Genomic DNA, 20,748 nt, shown 5'->3' on the forward strand with positions numbered 1-20,748 from the left:
TTTGCACAAAAATGGGTCATTTATTTGAACTTCCCAAGGCAGCTCTATTCATCCTGGGGGTTGCAATAAAAAACGCTAGCGCCGGAGAAGGGGAAGAAGTGGGGCCCTAGTCAGACTCAGATGGCATGCATACCATCCACCGCTTCAGATTATTTTACTCACTAATGTTCAGTCCCTGGACAATAAGGTAGACGATCTCCTTCCTAACAGACACCAGGGACTGTAACATACTCTGTTTTACGGAATCATGGCTCTCTCCGGATATATTGTCCCCGTCCATCCAGCCAGTGGGGTTCTCCGTCCATCACGCAGACAGGAAGAAGGAACTCTCTGGGATAAAGAAAGGTGGAGGGGGTTATTTCATGATTAACAACTCATGGTGTGATTGTGTTAACTTACAGGAACTCAAGTCCTTTTGCTCTCCCGATATGGAATATCTCACCATCAAATGCAGACCGCATTAACTCCCAAGATAATTTTCTTTGGTCATCGTCACTGCCGTGTATATTTCCCCTCCAAGCCTACACTGTGACTTATTTCAAGGAACTACACTAAACTATGTACAAACTGGAAACGGCATATCCTGAAGCCGCAATTATTGTACCTGTGGACTTTAATAAAGGAAATCTGAGGAAAACAAATGTTATTAACACACGCACATCAAGTCCTTTGGATCATTGTTTCTCTCTCTTCCGGGATAGCTACAAGGCCCTCCCCCGCCCTCCCTTCGGCAAATCGGATCATGCCTCCAGTATACTACTCCCCACCTATAGGCAGAAACTTAACAGGAAGCACCCGTGGTAAGGACAGTTCAACATTAGTCTCATAAGAGCTTTGCAGACCTGTATTGTGCAATATTTCCCCATATGTTATTTTACTTCAAGCTTGGTCAGGGAGTTTGGTATTATGGTTAGAGCAATTTTCAAGTCTTGCCATTTTGATTTTCAAGCAGATTTAAGTCAGAACTGTAGCTTGGCCACTCAGGAACACTCATGTTCTTCTTGTATATTTGGCTTTGTGTTTTAGTTTATTATCCTGCTGAAAGATAAATTCCCCTCCCAGTGTCTGGTGTGAAGCAGACTGAAACAGGTTTTCCTCTTGGATTTTGCCTGTACTTAGCCCATCCTGTTTCTTTTCATCCTGAAAAACTCCCCAGTCTTTGCCAATGTTAAGCATACCCATTCCATGATGCAGCCACCACCATGCTTGAAAATGAGGCAGCTACTCCGGGATGTGTTGTTGGATTTTTTTTGCAGTATTACTTCCGTGCCTTGTTGCATACATATTCATGTTTAGGAGTATTTGTATTCTGTACATTTGTATTCTTCTTTTCACTCTGTCACTCAGGCCAGGGTTTCTCAAACTCTGCCATAGGGCCCCCTCTGGATGCACATTTTGGTTTTTGCCCTGGCACTACACGGCTGATTCAAATAACCAACTCATCAAGCATTGATTATTTGAATCAGCTGTGTAGTGCTATTGCAAAATCCAGAATGTGCACCCAGGGAGGGCCCTAGGACAGAATTCAGGAAACCCTCATTTAGGTCATTATTGTAGAGTCCCCACAATGTGGATTTATCCTCAGTTTTGTCCCATCACAGCCACTGAAATCTGTAGCTGTTTCCGTCAGATTCCTTCCTGTCCTGCAGCTCAGTTCAGAATGACGACTGCAACTTTGTCTGGGTGGTTTAATACAAAATCCACAGCATAAATATTAACTTAACCATGCTATATATTCAATGTCTGATTTGTTATTGTTACCCATCTACCAATCACTGCTCTTCTTTATGAGGCTTTTGAAAAGGTCCCGGGTCTTTTGTAGTTGAATCTGTGCTTGAAATTCAATACTTGACTGAGGGACCTTTTTTCATAGATGTTGTATGTTTGGGGGACAGAGGAAGGGGTAGTCATTAAAATGTCAACTCCTATTATTTCAGAGTCCAAATAACATATTATGTGATTTGTCAAATTTTACATTTAGGCTTGCATAAACAAAGGGGGAGAATACTTATCTAACTTTCTTTGAGATATTTAATTTTTATTCATTTGTAAAATTGTGTAGAATTCTTTTCACTTTGACATTATGGATTTTGTGTAGATCAATGAAAATTACTATTAAATCTATTCAATTGCACTTTGTAATGCAACAATGTGAAAGTTCAAGGGGGTGTAGACTTTCTAAAGGCACTGTATGTACATAGTCATTGAACACTGGTCACTTTAATAATGTTTACATACTGTTTTACATGTGTATATACTGTATTCTAGTCATGGCTCATCCTATAGAACTACTGCACATTTTCTATTCATATACTGTCCAGTTGAAGTTAGAAACACAAGCATTTTGCTGCACCTGCGATAACATCTGCGTACACGACCAATAAACTTTGATTTGATTTTCCCACTGACCTCCGTGCCTTATTTGGCCATGCTGTTTAACTGGTGACATATATGCAGAGGAAGAAAATATGTATATTAGTACTGATTCCAGTGTTTTTCTTTATTTTTACTATTTTGTACATTGTAGAATAACTAAGGAATTATGTAGTAACCAAAATATATTTTAGATTATTCAAAGTAGTCACCCTTTTCCTTGAAGAAACTTTCAAAGTTCTTAATTTTATGTTTTAATTATTATTTATCTATCCTTCATTTAGGTTCTTAAAATGTTCTGTATTGACTGACATGTCTTAAAGTAATGATGGACTTTTAACAAGGCACACCTGTTCATTGAAATGTATTCCAGTTGACTTCCTCAAGAAGCTTGTTGAGAGAATGCCAAGAGTGTGCAAAGCTTGTCACAGGCCGGCTCATAGCCTGTGGCAAAAATGAGGGGACACAAACGGGTATAGGCCAATCAAAAATGTTCTTTATTAACTTTAAACAAAGGAATGAGGTGTGAAAGTATCATAATGTAGGGTGTATGTAAAGTGCAGGGATGCGTGAGTCTGTCTGTGTGAATATGACTGAGTGACAGCTACATAAAACTACAAAGGAACAAACAAAACAGGATCATACCTGGAGGAGCAGTACTAACGAGTGGTTAGTGAAGCAGTTTAAATACCCTGAGCCCAGGTGGCTCCAATCACTAACGACCCTCTACCTGCAGGAGGAACCGCCCCTGCAAGGGGAGGGGCCGTGACACTGTCATCGAGGCAAAGGGTGGATGCTTTGAAGAATGTGAAATATATATACAGTGGGGCAAAAAAGTATTTAGTCAGCCACCAATTGTGCAAGTTCTCCCACTTAAAAAGATGAGAGAGGCCTGTAATTTTCATCATAGGTACACGTCAACTATGACAGACAGAAAGATATTTCTTTTCCCAGAAAATCACATTGTAGGATTTTTTATTAATTTATTTGCAAATTATGGTGGAAAATAAGTATTTGGTCACCTACAAACAAGCAAGATTTCTGGCTCTCACAGACCTGTGACTTCTTCTTTAAGAGGCTCCTCTGTCCTCCACTCGTTACCTGTATTAATGGCACCTGATTTAACTTGTTATCAGTTTAAAAGACACCTGTCCACAACCTCAAACATTCACACTCCAAACTCCACTATGGCCAAGACCAAAGAGCTGTCAAAGGACACCAGAAACAAAATTGTAGACCTGCACCAGGCTGGGAAGACTGAATCTGCAATAGGTAAGCAGCTTGGTTTGAAGAAATCAACTGTGGGAGCAATTATTAGGAAATAGAAGACATACAAGACCACTGATAATCTCCCTCGATCTGGGGCTCCACGCAAGATCTCACCCCTTGGGGTCAAAATGATCACAAGAACGGTGAGCAAAAATCCCAGAACCACACGAGGGGACCTAGTGAATGACCTGCAGAGAGCTGGGACCAAAGTAACAAAGCCTACCATCAGCAAGGGCATTGAAGATGAAACATGGCTGGGTCTTTCAGCATGACAATGATCCCAAACACACCGCCCGGGCAACGAAGGAGTAGCTTCGTAAGAAGCATTTCAAGGTCCTGGAGTGGCCTAGCCAGTCTCCAGATCTCAACCCCATAGAAAATCTTTGGAGGGAGTTGAAAGTCCGTGTTGCCCAGCAACAGCCCCAAAACATCACTGCTCTAGAGGAGATCTGCATGGAGGAATGGGCCAAAATACTAGCAACAGTGTGTGAAAACTTACAGAAAATGTTTCACCTCTGTCATTGCCAACAAAGGGTATATAACAAAGTATTGAGATAAACTTTTGTTATTGACCAAATACTTATTTTCCACCATAATTTGCAAATAAATAAAAAGTCCTACAATGTGATTTTCTGGATTTGTTTTCTCATTTTGTCTGTCATAGTTGAAGTGTACCTATGATGAATATTACAGGCCTCTCTCATCTTTTTAAGTGGGAGAACTTGCACAATTGGTGGCTGACTAAATACTTGTTTGCCCCACTGTAATATATTTTCATTTGTTTGGTTACTATGTGATTCCATATGTGTTATTTCATAGTTTTGACTTCACTATTATTCTACAATGTATAAAGGAGTAGAAATATAGAAAAAACCCTTGAATGAGTTGGTGTGTCCAAATGTTTTACCGGTACTGTGTGTTTGTGTGTGTATTTGTGTGTGTATTTTTAGGAAAACGATCCATTCGAAGCTGAATTACAGACTTAGGCTACCTACTTGAACTTTTAATTTTCTAAACATCTCTTCTGAATATAATATACAGTATTTCCCACCTTTCTCAGAAATAGACCACAATGTCTTGCACTGGTAAACTGCTTCCCCTTGAAATCTCTTCCCCCCCAGGCCCTGTCTTGTGCCGTTGTATAATATGTAATATGGTGTTTGATGAGATGCAAGACCAGATGGTTAATTGTATTTTAGCAAGACAAGTTGACAGTGTGTTCATGCAACAGTACAGCAGGAATACACTATGCAGATTTCCTGGAACCAAATCATGCCTAATATCGCTGACATACAGAGAGGCACACTCACTCATGGAGAAGCACTGTGCTTGGCTGGAGATTGATCAATACTCAACTGATTTACTGTGAGACGGATGGCACTAGTGTTTGTGGAGTGAGCTCATCATTCTAGAATCTATCATCATTGCCCAGTGGAATGAGAGAGCCATGTTTATGGAAGCTAACAAGGTGTACCGCATCTCTTTTTGAATGCGCAGAAGAACAGGGGCATAACATTTTCTTGTGAATTTATAACTGACTTGCAAATAATAGGCAAAGCCCTGCTCAAGACTGTGTGACACGTAGCCTATGCGTTGGTTTGAAGACATGTAAGCATAGGAGGCCATAGTGCCTGGTCAAAGTGACTTTGGGGCAAAGTGGGCAGCTGCCACACTCCACTTTCAGATGAGGAAGCAGCGTTCTACCCCTTCAATTACAGATTTTTCACAAATGTGATTATAGAATTGTGAAACCCATTCAAAAGATTAGGGGACATGATCTGGAAGTAAATCAGAAGGGGCAATCACTTCACTTGGTCATTTTTCACGGGCTGCAGCTCATTCTAGCTATTTAATAAGCTAACTAGCTACAGAAATGAACGAACTACCTAGCAAAACAATACAAAAAGATGAAAAGATGGCTAGACATCTTGTTTAAAAAAATCAGATCACCCACAAGTTTCAAACCAAAGGAAGAAAGATGAAGGCTTTATTCAGCAGCCACTAGTTAGCTGTGCGATTCTAGCTAGCGGTAGCTACACCACTTTTTTCACTGAGCTAGCTCCCTCGTATATTGAAGCCAGTCACTAAATAAAATTGGGTGAAAAATCTTTACTCACTGAAGTAAAGTTGTTGCTGGAGTGCTGACGAAAGTTTTTAAGCTGTCATTTCACCATATGAAATAAACTACTTCTGAGCACTTTGTTTACCGCCAGACCAGATCTGGCGCATGCAACTTGCATTGTAGTTCAGATCTGACACATGCAGTTGGACCAGAGCAAAACATCAGCCTATATTTAATCTTGGTTAACCCAGAACTCAAATATTGCGTAAATTGTCGGATGCTATGTTTATGTAGTCTGTCCATGAGAGATTAGCCTACATTGAATCCATGAAGTGAATACTATGCGGGTAGGTAGTGAACTACTTTGTTTTTTCAGTTAATGTCAGCAGTTTCTACTGTTACTGAAGCTCTACCATCTATGGCAGATTCAAGGCACCAGGGTTATTGTGGTTCCGAAGAAAGTACTCTTGAGATTGGTGTAGAACAATCGAGCACTTGTGGTGTTCTGAGAGTCCTAACAAGCCTGGTTACAGTTCACCTGCACAGTGAAAGGATCGCGCTCTCTCTCTGTGTTTGACAGGCATTGCATTTGAAGTATAGGGCGGCCTCCTGAGGAGATGACCTCGAGATGACACATGACTACCCTCCTAGTAGGTGCTGTGATATGAACATGTTTCACCTGCAGGGGCCTCGGTGTCCTCGTGGTGCTCCAAGGTTTGTGTGGGGTGGAGCAGCGTACTTGTGTTCACCCCACCTCTCCAGCCTCTCCCAGGCCTCATCATCACTCCTCCAAGTAGTCACAATAACAGGACTGAGACTTCATGCTACGTCTCAGTGCGCCTGAGCACTGAGCAAAGGGAAGTGTAGCAGACTAAGTCCTAAAATCCCTGTTGAGTATTAATAGCCAGGTTAAGCTGGTTTCTAGGGAGCATATGCCCAGCATTTTAAACCTCACTTTTTTCTCTCTGATCTGGAATTGGTACTATGCGACAGTAATTGCTTTGGTGTCATGTCTGACATTTAGGTGTGTCTCTCGAGGAAATATTACCCTCTGCTAGGACGACTCGTTGCTGTCTGTGATAGTATTTATACACTTCTCAGAGTGCTGTGATCTCCTGGATTGAAGGAGAGAAGGCAATGTTATTTGAAGAATGTGACCTGTTGAATCTTTTAACCTCTGATAATCATGATCATCCAAAGCATGTCGTAGTAATGTGAAAATTCTGAAATAAGTCTTTACAATATTTAGTACAGTGGGCTTCCTGCGTAAACTACAATTTATTTGATCTAAACTAAGCATTTTGATGGCCGCCTGTTTAATGTTGATTCCTGTCTCCGTTCCTCAGTGTATGCCCTCTGGGTTGCGTCCTACTGTACCCTGCCATTTCCTGCACAGTTTGCCAACTGTTCATAAAAAGGAAACTGTTCATTCCCTTCCTTCCCACTGTGTAGCATTTGCATATAACCCTCCCCATTCTGTCCCCCTAACCTGGTCTCCTTCACTCTCTAAACCCACTTCCTCTCCCTCTCTCATATAGCGGGCCCTCTCTTCTACCGCTCTGTTTTCTGTGTCTGGCTCCTCCTCCTGTGCTTACCCATCCAGCTCTTCCCTCTCTTCCTTCATGCGTCCAATGACAGCTAATCCCTGGACGCTGTGGCGTTTGTTGGCCAAGTTTTTGTGGTGTGCTTGGTGCTGGTCTGGAGCAGCTATTTTTACCCCTGTCACAGATAATCAGATCTCCCATCATTGTGCTTTGCAGGTAGCCAGCCTCGGAACCGGAGGAGGAACTAGTGTGTTTTCTGTCAGGACTCACACTGTTCAAGATCTGATCAGCTCTGTGCTATTTCTAAAGAGCTCTACTATCCCCAATTGGATCAGGCCAATGTGTTTACCTACAAGAGAATCAAAATGTCTAAAATCACCATCATCCTGTTATATCTATTTAGCTAGTCATGTCCTTGTTATACTGACAGCCTATTACTCTTCCATGCCCTTTTGGCAACTTTCCACTGCTTTATACGTTGTGTACTGAATGTTATGAACTTGATAATAAATCTTCACCTGTTTTCTCTGTCTTTCCAGACTGCCTTTTCAAGCTGTGCCCCATGAATAGGTACTCTGCACAGAAACAGTTTTGGAAGGCAGCAAAACCAGGTGGAAACAGCACCACTGACACAGTGCTCCTCAATAAACTCCATGTGAGTACCTCATCTCACGGCTCATTATGCCTGCTGGTTCTAAACTGCATGCATTGCCGTGTTGCTGAGGTCGAGCAAATCATTACAAGTGAAACACTCTCCCAGTTTATAACACGACATAAACCCAGATCTATATTCCATAAAGTACGGCTTCTTATTCTTAATGTGTTTTTGGAGCAGTAAATCTAATTGGTGGCCATTATATTCTCTGACATCTCGTTTTATCCCTATATTTCAGCATGCTGCTGATCTGGAGAAGAAGCAGAATGAGTCAGAGAACCGAAAGCTGCTAGGAACTGTTATCCAGTACGGAAATGTCATTCAGGTATGAGCAGGAAGAGTAGGGGTGATAAGTAACAAGGAGATTGAGTTTGGTAAAGCCACAATACAACAGTGTCATTAAGGTTAGTGGAAAGCCTGGAGCAGAGAGGCAATACAGCTCTTCCATAAATGCAGCGAATTATCATCCAGGCCTTGTCACCCCCTGCATGTGACCAGTGATAGTCTCCTATGCAGAAATTAGATCATTAGGCCACAGGGAAATGGATCTAAAGTGTGTCAGTTGATTTCAAGTGACAGACCATCAACCAGAACACCCTGGTAGTTGTGATATCTGTCATCTAAAAACACCAACATATACTGTATCTATTTTAGGGCAGCTGTCTCCTGAACTTTAGTCCTGAACATGCTAACAGATTTGTATTGGCGGAAGTGGTACAGTAAGTGTATTGGGTTTATGTGTTTTAGGGGTGTGAAGACAGGTAAGGTATTGAGGGCAGTAGGGTACAGCTATGCTCCTCTGCCAGTGTTTGATATTTACCACAGGCTTACTGTGGTAAGTGGTTGCAGCACTTGAGAGCATGCATTGTAAACGCATGTATCTGTAATTGTCAGAGACATTTCAAACGACAGTTGTCTTGTTTTTTTCAGTCCCTGCATTCTCCCTCAAAACAAACAACCACAAAGGTTGGTTAAGGTCTAGTCTCCCAGTACCAGACATCACACTGAATACTTGTTTGAGGGGTTGATGCTGGTTGAGTCAACATGGTTGATTTCTTGGGTGAAATTATGGGGCAAAGGAGGTCATGAGAAACATATTTGAACGAGGGCCTTGGAGTATTATAAAAACAATTCCAGGGGGAGAAAAGGGTCCAGAAAGAATTCAAGTGTGATATTTTCAAATGGCAGATTATTTTGTGGATATTCAGGAATGGCCACTGTGCCAGTATTTGACATCTAACTCAATCTCCTCCTGTTGATATACTCCTTAATAGACTCAGACCATGACATTAACAGTATCTGTCTATTAAACCCCAGTATACAAAGTAAGAGACTTCTATAAGCATTACATATTTTAACTTGATAAAACTCTAATTGGAAATGTAAATTATGTTTACATGCACTTGCAACTGTGTCTGTTGTTTGCCACTCTGTTCCAGCTGTTGCACTTGAAAAGCAATAAGTACCTGACGGTGAATAAGCGTCTCCCTGCCCTGTTGGAGAAGAATGCTATGAGGGTGACGCTGGACTCTGCAGGCAACGAGGGCTCCTGGTTTTACATCCAGCCCTTCTACAAGCTGCGCTCCCTGGGAGACAGTGTGAGTGTCCAGCCCAGTGTTGGCTTTAGTGTGGGTCAGATAGGAAGTCTGGTCATGTCTCTGTAGATAAACAACGAAGCCCAGACAACAGCCTTTCCACTCAAGATCAAGATGCGATGCTTGTTTTTGTGATTCTTAGTTATTGGTAATGTTTCAATTTGTTAATTGGTTGTCTAGCATTTAATCATTCAGGCTAGCTGGTTCCAGTTGTATATGTCCATAGACATGTAGGTAGAGAGTGATTAAGAGCATACGTAACGACTGTCTTCGGGTGAAAGAGAGGAGGACCAAAATGCAGTGAGATGATAATCCATAATTTAATGGGATACTTAAACAATGAACAAAACAATAAACGACAGACAAAAATCAACGAAGATGATTACAGTCCCGTAATGTGAACACTAACACATAGGAACACTGGTAACATGAACAATCACCCACAAAATACCAAAAGAATATGGCTGCCCAAATATGGTTCCCTTCCCAATCAGAGACAACGATAGACAGCTGCCTCTAATTGAGAACCAATCTAGGCAACCATAGACTTACAAAAACACCTAGATCGGAAAAAGCCCCATAAACATACAAAACCCCTAGACAAGTCAAACATATACATCACCCATGTCAAACTTTGAACTTACCAAAATAACAAAGAAAACAAAGAAAACTAAGGTCAGGGTGTGACAGTACCCCCCCTCAAAGGTGCGGACTCCCAGCCGCACACCTAAGACTATATGGGAGGGTCTGGGTGGGCATAAATCCGAGGTGGCGGTTCTGGCTCGGGACGTGGTCCCCGCTCCATTTCTGACTCGTCACACTTACTTCATGTCTCTGGAGCGGGAAACCTCACTGCCAACCACGGATTAAAGGACGCCACTGGACTGATGGTCAAGAGTGAGAGTGAGTGGCGCCTCTGGATTGGAGGGAGACTCTGGCGGATCCGGACTGCGGCCCATCGCCTGGCGGATCCGGACTGCGGCCCATCGCCTGGCGGATCCGGACTGCGGCCCGTCGCCGGGAGGTTCCGGACTGCGGCCCGTCGCCGGGAGGTTCCGGTCTGCGGCCCGTCGCCGGGAGGTTCCGGTCTGCGGCCCGTCGCCGGGAGGTTCGGGTCTGCGGCCCGTCGCCGGGAGGTTCCGGTCTGCGGCCCGTCGCCGGACACTCTGGACTGGGCACTGTCGCCGGACACTCTGGACTGGGCACTGTCGCCGGACGCTCTGGACTGGGCACTGTCGCCGGACGCTCTGGACTGGGCACTGTCGCCGGACGTTCTGGACTGGCGAGGCGCACTGTAGGCCTAGTGCGTGGTGCCGGTACTGGTGGTACTGGGCTGGGGACATGCACCTCAGGGCGAGTGCGAGGAGCAGGAACAGGGAGTACTGGACCCAGGAGGCGCACCAGTACTGACACCACGCAGTAGGCCTACAGTGCGCCTCGCCAGTCCAGAGCGTCCGGCGACAGTACCCAGTCCAGAGCGTCCGGCGACAGTACCCAGTCCAGAGCGTCCGGTGACAGTACCCAGTCCAGAGCGTCCGGCGACAGTGCGGAGAGCTGGGATGTAGCGCACCGGGCTAAGCACGCATACTGGGGACACCGTGCGCTCAACCGCATAACATGGTGCCTTACCAGTACGAAGCCCTCTCTCTCCACAGTAACCACAGGGAGTTGGCGCAGGTCTCCTACCTGGCTTTGCCACACTCTCCGTGTGCAAATGGTAACGGGCTGCCTCTCGGGCTTCCAGCCGTGCTGCCGTGCTGCTTCTTCAAACCGCCGCCTCTCCGCTTTGGCTGCCTCCAGCTCTGCCTTGGGGCGGCGATATTACCCCGGCTGCATCCAGGGTCCTTCTCCATCCAGTATCTCCTCCCAAGTCCAAATGAGATTCATTAAAACACCCTGAGATTCATTGAAACACCCTGAGATTCTTAAAGCTCCGTTCGTCAGTGACCACAGCAAAGATCATTAACAAAGGGGTCTCTAGGACAGCACTTCTCTGACGCTTGATGCCGCTGAAGTTTACCTGCTTTACAAATAGAAGCCGTGGTGCAGAGAATTGACAAGTTGATTAAATTAATACATAATTTCCTATTTTGACATTGTGTTGACCTTAGGGTGTGTACCGGTTTAATTGCAAGTAGGCTACTATAGGTCATCATCATTAGCTTTAGTCATTAGGGTTTTTCAGGCTGAATTATTCCTGTGCTGATGAGAGGTCCAGTGTGGCCACCGAGTGCTTGGTAGCCAACATGGTCTGATGGGAACAAGTCGAACAATGTGTTATCATATTTGCCTGGTGTTACATAGCACCAGTAACTAGCTATAACAACATTGAGGACAGAGACTTTAGGGAAACATTAGGATAAAGGATGTTAAAAGGAATTCATTATGCAGGGCTCAGACCAGTTTGGCAGTACATCCTGTGCAGCAGCAGGACTTCACCTTGCTATTATGACACCACAGCTTTTCTCTCATATTATGCAATCAACTGATGCCAAAAGTTGAGAGGTTCTGTTTATCTTGAAGGGCACTCTAAACTGGACTGACCCCTTACTTTCTTTCCCTGTGTGTGTCTCTGGGCTGTCATGCGTAACAGCTCTCCTGGGGCCTCTGTAGATGAGCAGATAGCACGCTCTGGAGGACACTAGTGGTTGTACAAGTGTTACTTGTGGTTTTCTACTGGCTGATGGGTCTGATAAAGACAATCACACTGCCTCTCTGTTTGCTGTGTCTCTGAGGGTTTCTGTACAGTAAGTGTGGACAGCTGTGTGTTTCGTGTGTGTGGTTGTGTGTGAACGTGTGTGGCTGTGTGTGAACGTGTGTAGTTGATCATGGATCTCTGTGTGTATAATAATGCTATTTGATTGCTCCCCTGTATGTCTAGGTGGTGATTGGAGACAAGGTGGTCCTTAACCCTGTGAACGCTGGACAGCCCCTTCATGCCAGCAGCCATCAGCTGGTCGACAACCCAGGATGCAATGAGGTAGAATACATGTTTCATCTTCATTGTCTCCTGGGTGGAGACTGCGTTTGTAACAGAAACCATATTCTCCATTGTTATGTAAACCAAGGTGTGCTTGCACATTTCACTTCCACAAATCACAAGTAGTGCAGGTTTTAACCATGTTGAGAAGTGTGCCTTATTCTTAATTCTCATGTCCTCTCACAGATGAGGAAACATATTCACTGTACAACCTAGCTCTTCTCTTATGCTTGTTTCATATATACTAGTCATCGGCAGTATTATCTTGAGTTCATTAAGTGAGGGTCCTTAATCCACTGTTAAGGCTCAACCGCCATTAAGACAATTGACTCTTCAGTTAAAGACTATATCATTAATGTGCTCCTCCTTACAAACCCAGCAGACTCCCAGGCTCATTTGTTTTTGTCACTTTTTTCAGCCAAACTTAATTGTGTGAATAAATGTCTTTACCTTAGCCTTTCCTGACTCATCCTCTTGGTTTTCAGGTGAACTCCGTGAACTGCAACACAAGTTGGAAAGTAGTTTTGTTTATGAAATGGAGTGACAACAAGGAGATTATTCTTAAAGGGGTAGGTACTCTGATAGTTGATCAAATGTATTAGACACAATAATACATGAAATAGTCCTTCCCCATGATACTGACTGGTGTCTATGTTTGTGTTGCCAGGGTGACGTCGTTCGGCTGTTCCATGCAGAGCAGGAGAAGTTCCTGACATGTGACGACTTCAAAAAGAAGGAGTATGTATTTCTCAGGACTACAGGACGCCAGTCCGCCACCTCCGCCACTAGCAGCAAGGCATTGTGGGAAGTGGAGGTGAGCATAGAACAAGTAGATAGTAGATACATGGTCTGAGTCATGTTACACAATCATGCCACAGGAGGCTGCTGAGGGCAGGATGGCTCATGATAATGGCTAGAATGGCGTGAATGGAATGGTATCAAACACAAGAAAATCATGTTTTTAATGTGTTCGATACCATTCTGTTCCAGCCATTACTATGAGCCCATCCTCCCCAATTAAGGTGCCACCAGCAGCTTGAGAATCACACATACAGTGATATTTATCGACATGGTTACACACAACCTTTGATTGTGGAAGCCTTGCATTGCCATGACATTCTGTAGACTGTTCCAAAGCTTAAGGCCTGGAACAGAGAGAACCAGGTGAAACTATGTGGGTTGTCCTGCATCTTACAATGTGTTTTTACTTGTATGTTATCAGTCCAGATGTTGTCCTCATGCTGTCAGGTGTTGCATTCTTCTGTCAGGTGGTCCACCATGACCCGTGTCGGGGCGGGGCTGGCTACTGGAACAGCCTGTTTAGGTTCAAACACCTTGCCACAGGGTCTTACTTGGCTGCTGAGGTGAGTGCCCTTACAGTGACAGTAGGCATATTACATGGTAGTCTACCAGCCAACCACTTGCAACGATCATTTGATTTATAACTGGGAGTATAATGCACACAATCATCTTGCAGTACTTCATTATGCGATCTGAAAGTCTTAACGACAGGGCTTGATTAAGTTTAAGTTGGATTGACTTTATAGTAATTTATAAGAGGACTATGTATTACCTTTTGCTTCCTCACATGTTGGAGTTAAGTATCCTGTTCTGGTTATGGATCTATTTTCAGGTGAATCCTGACTATGTGGAAGAATGTCCTGAGCCCCGATCCTCAGTAAGTCAACCAGAGACAGCTATCTGTGTTTCATGTCTATGTTGTGTTTGCTGTCTTGCCCTACCTACTGCTGCTGATCTGTGGTGGATCTTGTTTCCTCTCCAGGTGGTGGATTTTGTTCCCTTTAACTTCCAGGTAACTGTGCCTGTCCTTGTGTTTCATCCTCTCAAATACTTCACTGATGAGTTGAGGGACTCTTTAACTATGTTTTAATAATCAACTCACCCTCTTGAAGAGAACTAACTTAGCTAAATTAGTGTCCCCCAATTCAGGCTACTGTTTGTGTGTAGTGTGTTTGAGTGGTTATTATGAAAACAATTCTCTATATTGGGTCGAAAGCTGAGGCCAAAACCTGTCTGTTTGTTCTGACCTCTGCTGCAAAAAAATGTTAAAGTAAAGAATAGTTCAGTGAGTGCAGGCTTTTCCTTTATTCAACATTCTCTATTACCATCTATCATTTTAAGCTATTTCTGTATATTCTAAAAGGAGAGTTTCTTTTTGTAACATTGGCAGTTGTGGTAGTTGTGGGAGAGCACCACAGCATGTAAGCACACCATATATTTAGATGATCTGTATATGGTACTAGAGCTCACATATAGATGGCAGTATAACACCATATTATTGTGGATGAAGTCATTATACAGTGTATATATGGAAGGAATATGCCAAATAATATTATTTTCTGGGGTAGAATCCAGGGTCTGCTTTCCAGTGGCTATTTTAGCATGTAAATCTTGGTGGGGCAAAAAAAAATGAAAGTGGGATGCATGCCAGCAAAGCCACTAAACAACACAATATTAAACAATACATTAATTGCACTATAACAGTGACAAACGGTGCCCACAAACTGTTAGGGCCAACATAAAGCTGTTCAAACAGCAGTCCCAATGCCTTACCACTGCTACACTTGGCTATCAGCGGAGCCTTGTCTGGCAGCGAAACAGTTCATTCAGCCTCATTTACTGCCTTTATAAAAGCATAGCTTATTTGGCTGACTTGTTTAAATAAATGTGGTTTCTAATGACAATTGAGATGTACAAACTATGGCATAAGGGGACGACAAGCGGATAAGAAGCAATCCGTAATTGGATTAAGCCATTAATGACCTAGGACGGATAAAGGGTAAATGGACCAAATTATTAGGGTGAGGCACAAAGGCTACTAACATCAAATCAAATCAAATCAAATGTATTTATATAGCCCTTCGTACATCAGCTGATATCTCAAAGTGCTGTACAGAAACCCAGCCTAAAACCCCAAACAGCAAGCAATGCAGGTGTAGAAACATCTTACTAAACAACATACACATAGTATTATTTTCTTAACTACATTATATATATCCCCCTGGCATATTACATCATTTATGCAGCAGTATACAATAAGTGTTTGGACTCACCCTCTTGTGCTGTGCCCACTTGAACAGGAAGGGGGCAGGACGGTCCTTCGTGGGCAAATTTTGTCATCCAAAGTCTGGCATTCTCTGGATTTATGGTGCTTTCAAAACAACTGGGAACTCTGAAAAAAACAAGGTAGAATCATGATGATGTCATTGAGCTTGTGGTTGAAGCTCTAGAAAGAGTCCGAATTTACAGTTCTGAGTTGGACGACTGTTCATAACATATTTCCCCAGTCGGAGCTCATTCAATCCCGACTTCCCAGCTGTCTTGAACTCACTGAAGTCAAGTTTTCACAGTTCCGAGTTAACAGTTGTTTTGAGCGCGGCACAAATCATGCTTCATTGACAGCATGGCCAATGTTGAAAGTTTATTATTTTAAACTTGGAAAAGAGCCCCTTAATCCCAGATTTGGGACCACACAGCCACTGTCACTGATTCCTTCCAAACCACTCATTGTAGAATTTGCGATTTTCAACTTGTTGTGTAATGTCCAATGGCTGAAACACCTACATATTGGAGCTGCCTTACGCAATAAAACTAAAAAGAGACCATGTTTGTATGCGGCTTTATTAACTCAATAATATTTATATTTATTTTTTTACATTGTTTGCAAACTGATATGTGATATGCTAGAAATGTTGGGCTCAAAACAGGTGGGGCTCTGCCCCTCTCCTCTCCCTGACCTGAATGATGGGTCGCCACTGCTGCTTTCCACAATTTGTTTCCGTCACTGAATTTACAGCTTTCAAAAAAGACTTACAGATGATAAAATATGATCATATGAGGCCAAGTACATCACGAATTGACTTAGCTTTTCGATCCGTAAAGTTGACAGGATGAGTCAACCACACATTATCTCTTCTAAAAGTGGAAAATGTCTCTGAATTGGCATGACTTCAATCTCAATATAACCTCATGCTCAGTCTTCATCTGATTGGTACTGATGAGTACAGCAAAGGAAAGATGTTTGGGTGGGTGTATTTGTCTTGGGGGAAGCTGGATGAAGTTTGGTCAATTATTCCCTATGATGATTTCTCTCTTCTTACTGTACTGTAAAGCTGCAAATTATAAAATGTTTTTAACGACTGTGGTAATCCAAACAATGTTGCAATGCTTTATCATCTTAATGTGATCCACTGATATAGCATTGATTAAGCTATTGTTGCCATGCATAAGTCAGTCACATACAGTAATATCACTGCATTGAAATGATGAACTGAATTGCTGAGTCGGGATTTTAGTATGAAGCTCCATAAACTGACAGCGTCCTCTCCCTACTGTACCTGCAGTTGGACTCGGATCATGAAGCCCTGCGAGCGCGTCTGCGAACCCCTCAAGAGAGAGTCATGTACCAACTGGTGTCTGTCCCTGATGGCATGGACATCTCCTCTATCTTTGAGCTGGACCCAACCACCCTGAGAGGGGGTGACTCCCTGGTGCCCAGGTACATAGACAAATATCACTCCCCTCCATACATGCATTACATTCTATGATCTGCCTTTTGTCGCATCTTCAATCAACCTGGTCAAAATAGCACGGGTGTGATGCTTGATATAAATCTGTCTCGTCAGGGCAAGAGGTGGCCATGTGTGGGGCTCTGCTTCCTCCTGTAGTGTCCATGTTACAGACTGCTGCTGCTGACAGTCACGTTGTGTTGACTGGACGGGGGACCCACCATGACATATGAAACTGCTGTTGATGCGGCTGCTCTTCACACCTTTCCTGTCTGGCAGGGGCTCTGGGCTCAGTCCCTTCGTAGACAGGATTAGGGCATTTCATAGGCTTCAGATTTCTGGTCAGCGACAGAGGAGTGCCTTTGGGGGTGTCTAATCACACAGCCTAGTTAGTCTAAGAAACCCAGGAGCAGCATTTACAATTCAGAGATGATAATTTCAGGGCAATTTTAGGATAGCTAAAGGATGGCCGATTGTTTGCTCTTTGATCTGAATAGTGAGTTTGCAGGACAGCTGAACTCAGTGCAATTTTGTCTCTTTTGTTTTCAAAGTGATTCATATTTTTCTAATGAAAAAATATCTCACCGTCTACCACTGCGTGTGTGTGCACCTGTGTGTGTGCGCCTGTGTGTGTGCGCCTGTGTGTGCGCGCCTGTGTGTGCGCGCCTGTGTGTGCGCGCCTTTGTGTGCATGTGTGTGCTGTAGGAGGTAGCACAGTTTGTTAACACTAGCTAATGATAGTCAGGAAAGTCCCGGTATGGTTTGAAGCAGGAAACCATGGTGATGGGGCAGACTGCAGCGCTACAGACTGGATCAGGATATCCAGAAGATGTTGCAACATGCCGTGATTTAGTCATATCTTCCAGCTGAAAAGAGAAGCCAGATGTTGCATAACCATCCATCCACCCACACACCATAAACACACCATCATCTGGAAGGCATATTTTCCCATGAAGTAATTTGATCTTTCAGAGGGCTACTGCCAACTACGTGGGAATAGTCAGGTCCTGTCCATAGTACTGCATATACTTCTATATTCACATCTGGTGTGTTCCTTCCTTTTCACCTCCTGACTGCATCATGTGTTGGCTAAAATAACAATAGTGTGGTTGTTTCTGTCACCAACGCCACATAAGACGAGGTGTGTGCCCCCTCCCCCTGTAGTGTCAGTGTCATGTTGTGAGGTGCCTGCCTGCTGGCTACCATTGGCAGCACCCTCGCCCTCTGGTCCCCCTCCCTACCTGAAATAACCCATATTCCCCAGGACAAAGGCAGCCAAGCTGGGCTTTAGGTGCCAGTCATTAAGAGTGAGTGTGGTAGAAGTAAGCCTGTTATCCTAACAGGCCATTATGCAACCAGGCCAAGAATACAGCCTTAGAAGGTGGACACACACATAGAGCCCAACCAGTATATTGTTCCATTGAAATACAGGACCTTCAGAAAGTATTCATACCCCTTGACTTATTCCACATTTTGTTGTGTTACAGCCTGAATTCAAAATGGATTAAATTATTTATTTTTCCCACCCATCTACACACAATACCCCATAATGACAAAGTGAAAACATGTTTTAGAGAACTTTGCAAATTTATTTAAAATTAAATAACAAATTTACACAAGTATTCACACCTCTTTGTAGAAGGTCCTTTGGCAGTGATTACAGCTTTGAGTCTTTCTGAGTAAGTCTCTCAGAGCTTTCCAACACCTGGATTGTGCAACATTTGCCCATAATTATTTTCAAAATTCTTCAAGCTCTGTCAAGTTGGTTGTTGATCATTGCTAGACAACCATCTTCAGGCCTTGCCATAGATTTTCAAGTAGATTTAAGTCAAAAATGTAATTTGGCCACTCAGCAACATTCACTGTCTTCGTGGTAAGCAACTCCAGCGTAGATTTGGCCTTGTGTTTTAGGTTATTGTCCTGCTTAAAGGTGAATTCCTCTCCAAGTGACTGGTGGAAAGCAGACTGAACCATGTTTTCCTCTAGGATTTGTCCTGTGCTTAGCTCCATTCCATTTATTTTGTTACCCTGAAAAACTCTCCAGTCCTTAACAGTTACAAGCATACCCATAACATGATGCAGCCACCGCTATGCTTGAAAATATGTAGAGTGGTACTCGTTAATGTATTGGATTTAGCCAAAACATAACACTTTGTATTCAGGACAAAAAATGTATTGCTTGCCAAATGTTTTGCAGTATTTCTTTAATGCCTTGTTGCATACAGGATGCATGTTTCAGAATGTTGTTAATCTATAAAGGCATCCTTCTTTTCACTATGTCATTTACAGGTGAAGTCGGAAGTTTACAAACACTTAGGTTGGAGTCATTAAATCTCGTTTTTCAACCACTCCACAAATGTCTTGTTAACAAACTATAGTTTTGGCAAATCGGTTAGGACATCTACTTTGTGCATGACACAAGTAGTTTTCCAAACAATTGTTTACTGACAGATAATTTAACTTATAATTCACTGTATCACAATTCCAGTAGGTCAGAAGTTTACATTCACTAAGTTGACTGTGCCTTTAAACAGCTTGGAAAATTCCAGAAAATTATGTCATGGCTTTAGAAGGTTTTGATAGGCTAATTGACATCATTTGAGTCAATTGGATGTGTACATGTGGATGTATTTCTAGGCCTACCTTCAAACTCAGTGTCTCTTTGCTTGACATCATGGGAAAATCAAAAGAAATCAGCCAAGAAAAAGAATTGTAGACCTCCACAAGTCTGGTTCTTCCTTGGGAGCAATTTCCAAACACCTGAAGGTACCATGTTCATCTGTACAAACAATAGTATGCAAGTATAAACACCATGGGACCACACAGCCGTCATACTGCTCAAGTAGTAGACGCATTCTGTCACCTAGAGATTAACTCGCTTTGGTGAGAAAGGTGCTAATCAATCCCAGAACAACAGCAAAGGTGAAGATGTTGGAGGAAACGGGCACAAAAGTATCTTTATCCACAGTAAAACGAGTCCTATATCGACATAACCTGAGAGGCCGCTCAGCAAGGAAGAAGCCACTGCTCCAAAACCGTCATAAAGAAGCCGGACTACGGTTTGCAACTACACATGGGGACAAAGATCGTACTTTTTGGAGAAATGTCCTCTGGTCTGATGACACAAAAATAGATTTGTTTGGCCATAATGACCATCGTTATTTTTGGAGGAAAATGCTTGCAAGCCGAAGAACACCAACCCAACCATGAAGCACGGGGGTGGCAGCATCATGTTGTGGGGTTGCTTTGCTGCAGGAGGGAATGGAGCACTTTACAAAAATAGATGGCATCGTGAGGAAGGATTATGTGGATATATTGAAGCAACATCTCAAGACATCAGTCAGGAGGTTAAAGCTTGGTCGCAAATGGGTCTTTCAAATGGACAATGACCCCCAAGCATAATTCCAAAGTTGTGGAAAAATGGCTTAAGGACAACAAAGTCAAGGTATTGGAGTGGCCATCACAACGCCCTGACCTCAATCCTATAGAAAATTTGTGGGCAGAACTGAAAAAGCGTGTGCGAGCAAGGAAGCCTACAAACCTGACTCAGTTACACCAGCACTGTCAGGAGGAAGGGGCCAAAATTCACCCAACTTATTGTGGGTACTTTTCCCTACCATTATTCTGACATTTCACATTCTTAAAATAAAGTGGTAATCCTATCTATCTACCTAAAACAGGGAATGTTTTGTAGAATTAAATGTCAGGAATTGTGAAAAACTGAGTTTAAATATATTTGGC

At 43.1% G+C, this 20,748-nt stretch overlaps 1 protein-coding gene and 1 long non-coding RNA gene across 15 annotated transcripts in view; one reads left to right on the plus strand and one right to left on the minus strand.

Moving 5' to 3' along the window:
• Nucleotides 1–20,748, plus strand: part of LOC118388347 (inositol 1,4,5-trisphosphate receptor type 1-like) — a 152,357-nt gene that overhangs the window by 26,872 nt on the left and 104,737 nt on the right. For 9 of the 13 annotated variants that reach the window (XM_052526645.1, XM_052526646.1, XM_052526649.1 and 6 more), the window contains 10 exons: nucleotides 7,788–7,903; nucleotides 8,142–8,228; nucleotides 9,343–9,501; nucleotides 12,380–12,478; nucleotides 12,964–13,047; nucleotides 13,146–13,292; nucleotides 13,747–13,842; nucleotides 14,112–14,156; nucleotides 14,262–14,291; nucleotides 16,843–16,997. In XM_052526645.1, coding sequence (XP_052382605.1) covers nucleotides 7,788–7,903; nucleotides 8,142–8,228; nucleotides 9,343–9,501; nucleotides 12,380–12,478; nucleotides 12,964–13,047; nucleotides 13,146–13,292; nucleotides 13,747–13,842; nucleotides 14,112–14,156; nucleotides 14,262–14,291; nucleotides 16,843–16,997 — 1,018 coding nt within the window. The remainder of the gene's footprint in view (nucleotides 1–7,787; nucleotides 7,904–8,141; nucleotides 8,229–9,342; nucleotides 9,502–12,379; nucleotides 12,479–12,963; nucleotides 13,048–13,145; nucleotides 13,293–13,746; nucleotides 13,843–14,111; nucleotides 14,157–14,261; nucleotides 14,292–16,842; nucleotides 16,998–20,748) is intronic. The other 4 variants (XM_052526647.1, XM_052526657.1, XM_052526652.1 and 1 more) reach the window with 1 other exon arrangement.
• Nucleotides 11,040–15,820, minus strand: LOC127932164 (uncharacterized). Of its 2 annotated transcripts, none has more exons than XR_008144406.1 (3): nucleotides 15,553–15,820; nucleotides 12,929–12,977; nucleotides 11,040–11,749 (listed from the first exon to the last, which is right to left on the minus strand). It is a non-coding gene; the product is annotated as an uncharacterized LOC127932164 (long non-coding RNA). The 2 variants fall into 2 exon arrangements; XR_008144405.1 differs by lacking the exon at nucleotides 15,553–15,820 and adding an exon at nucleotides 13,122–13,245.

Source organism: Oncorhynchus keta, chromosome 10 (genome assembly GCF_023373465.1).
Source record: "Oncorhynchus keta strain PuntledgeMale-10-30-2019 chromosome 10, Oket_V2, whole genome shotgun sequence".
Classification (NCBI taxonomy): domain Eukaryota; kingdom Metazoa; phylum Chordata; class Actinopteri; order Salmoniformes; family Salmonidae; genus Oncorhynchus; species Oncorhynchus keta.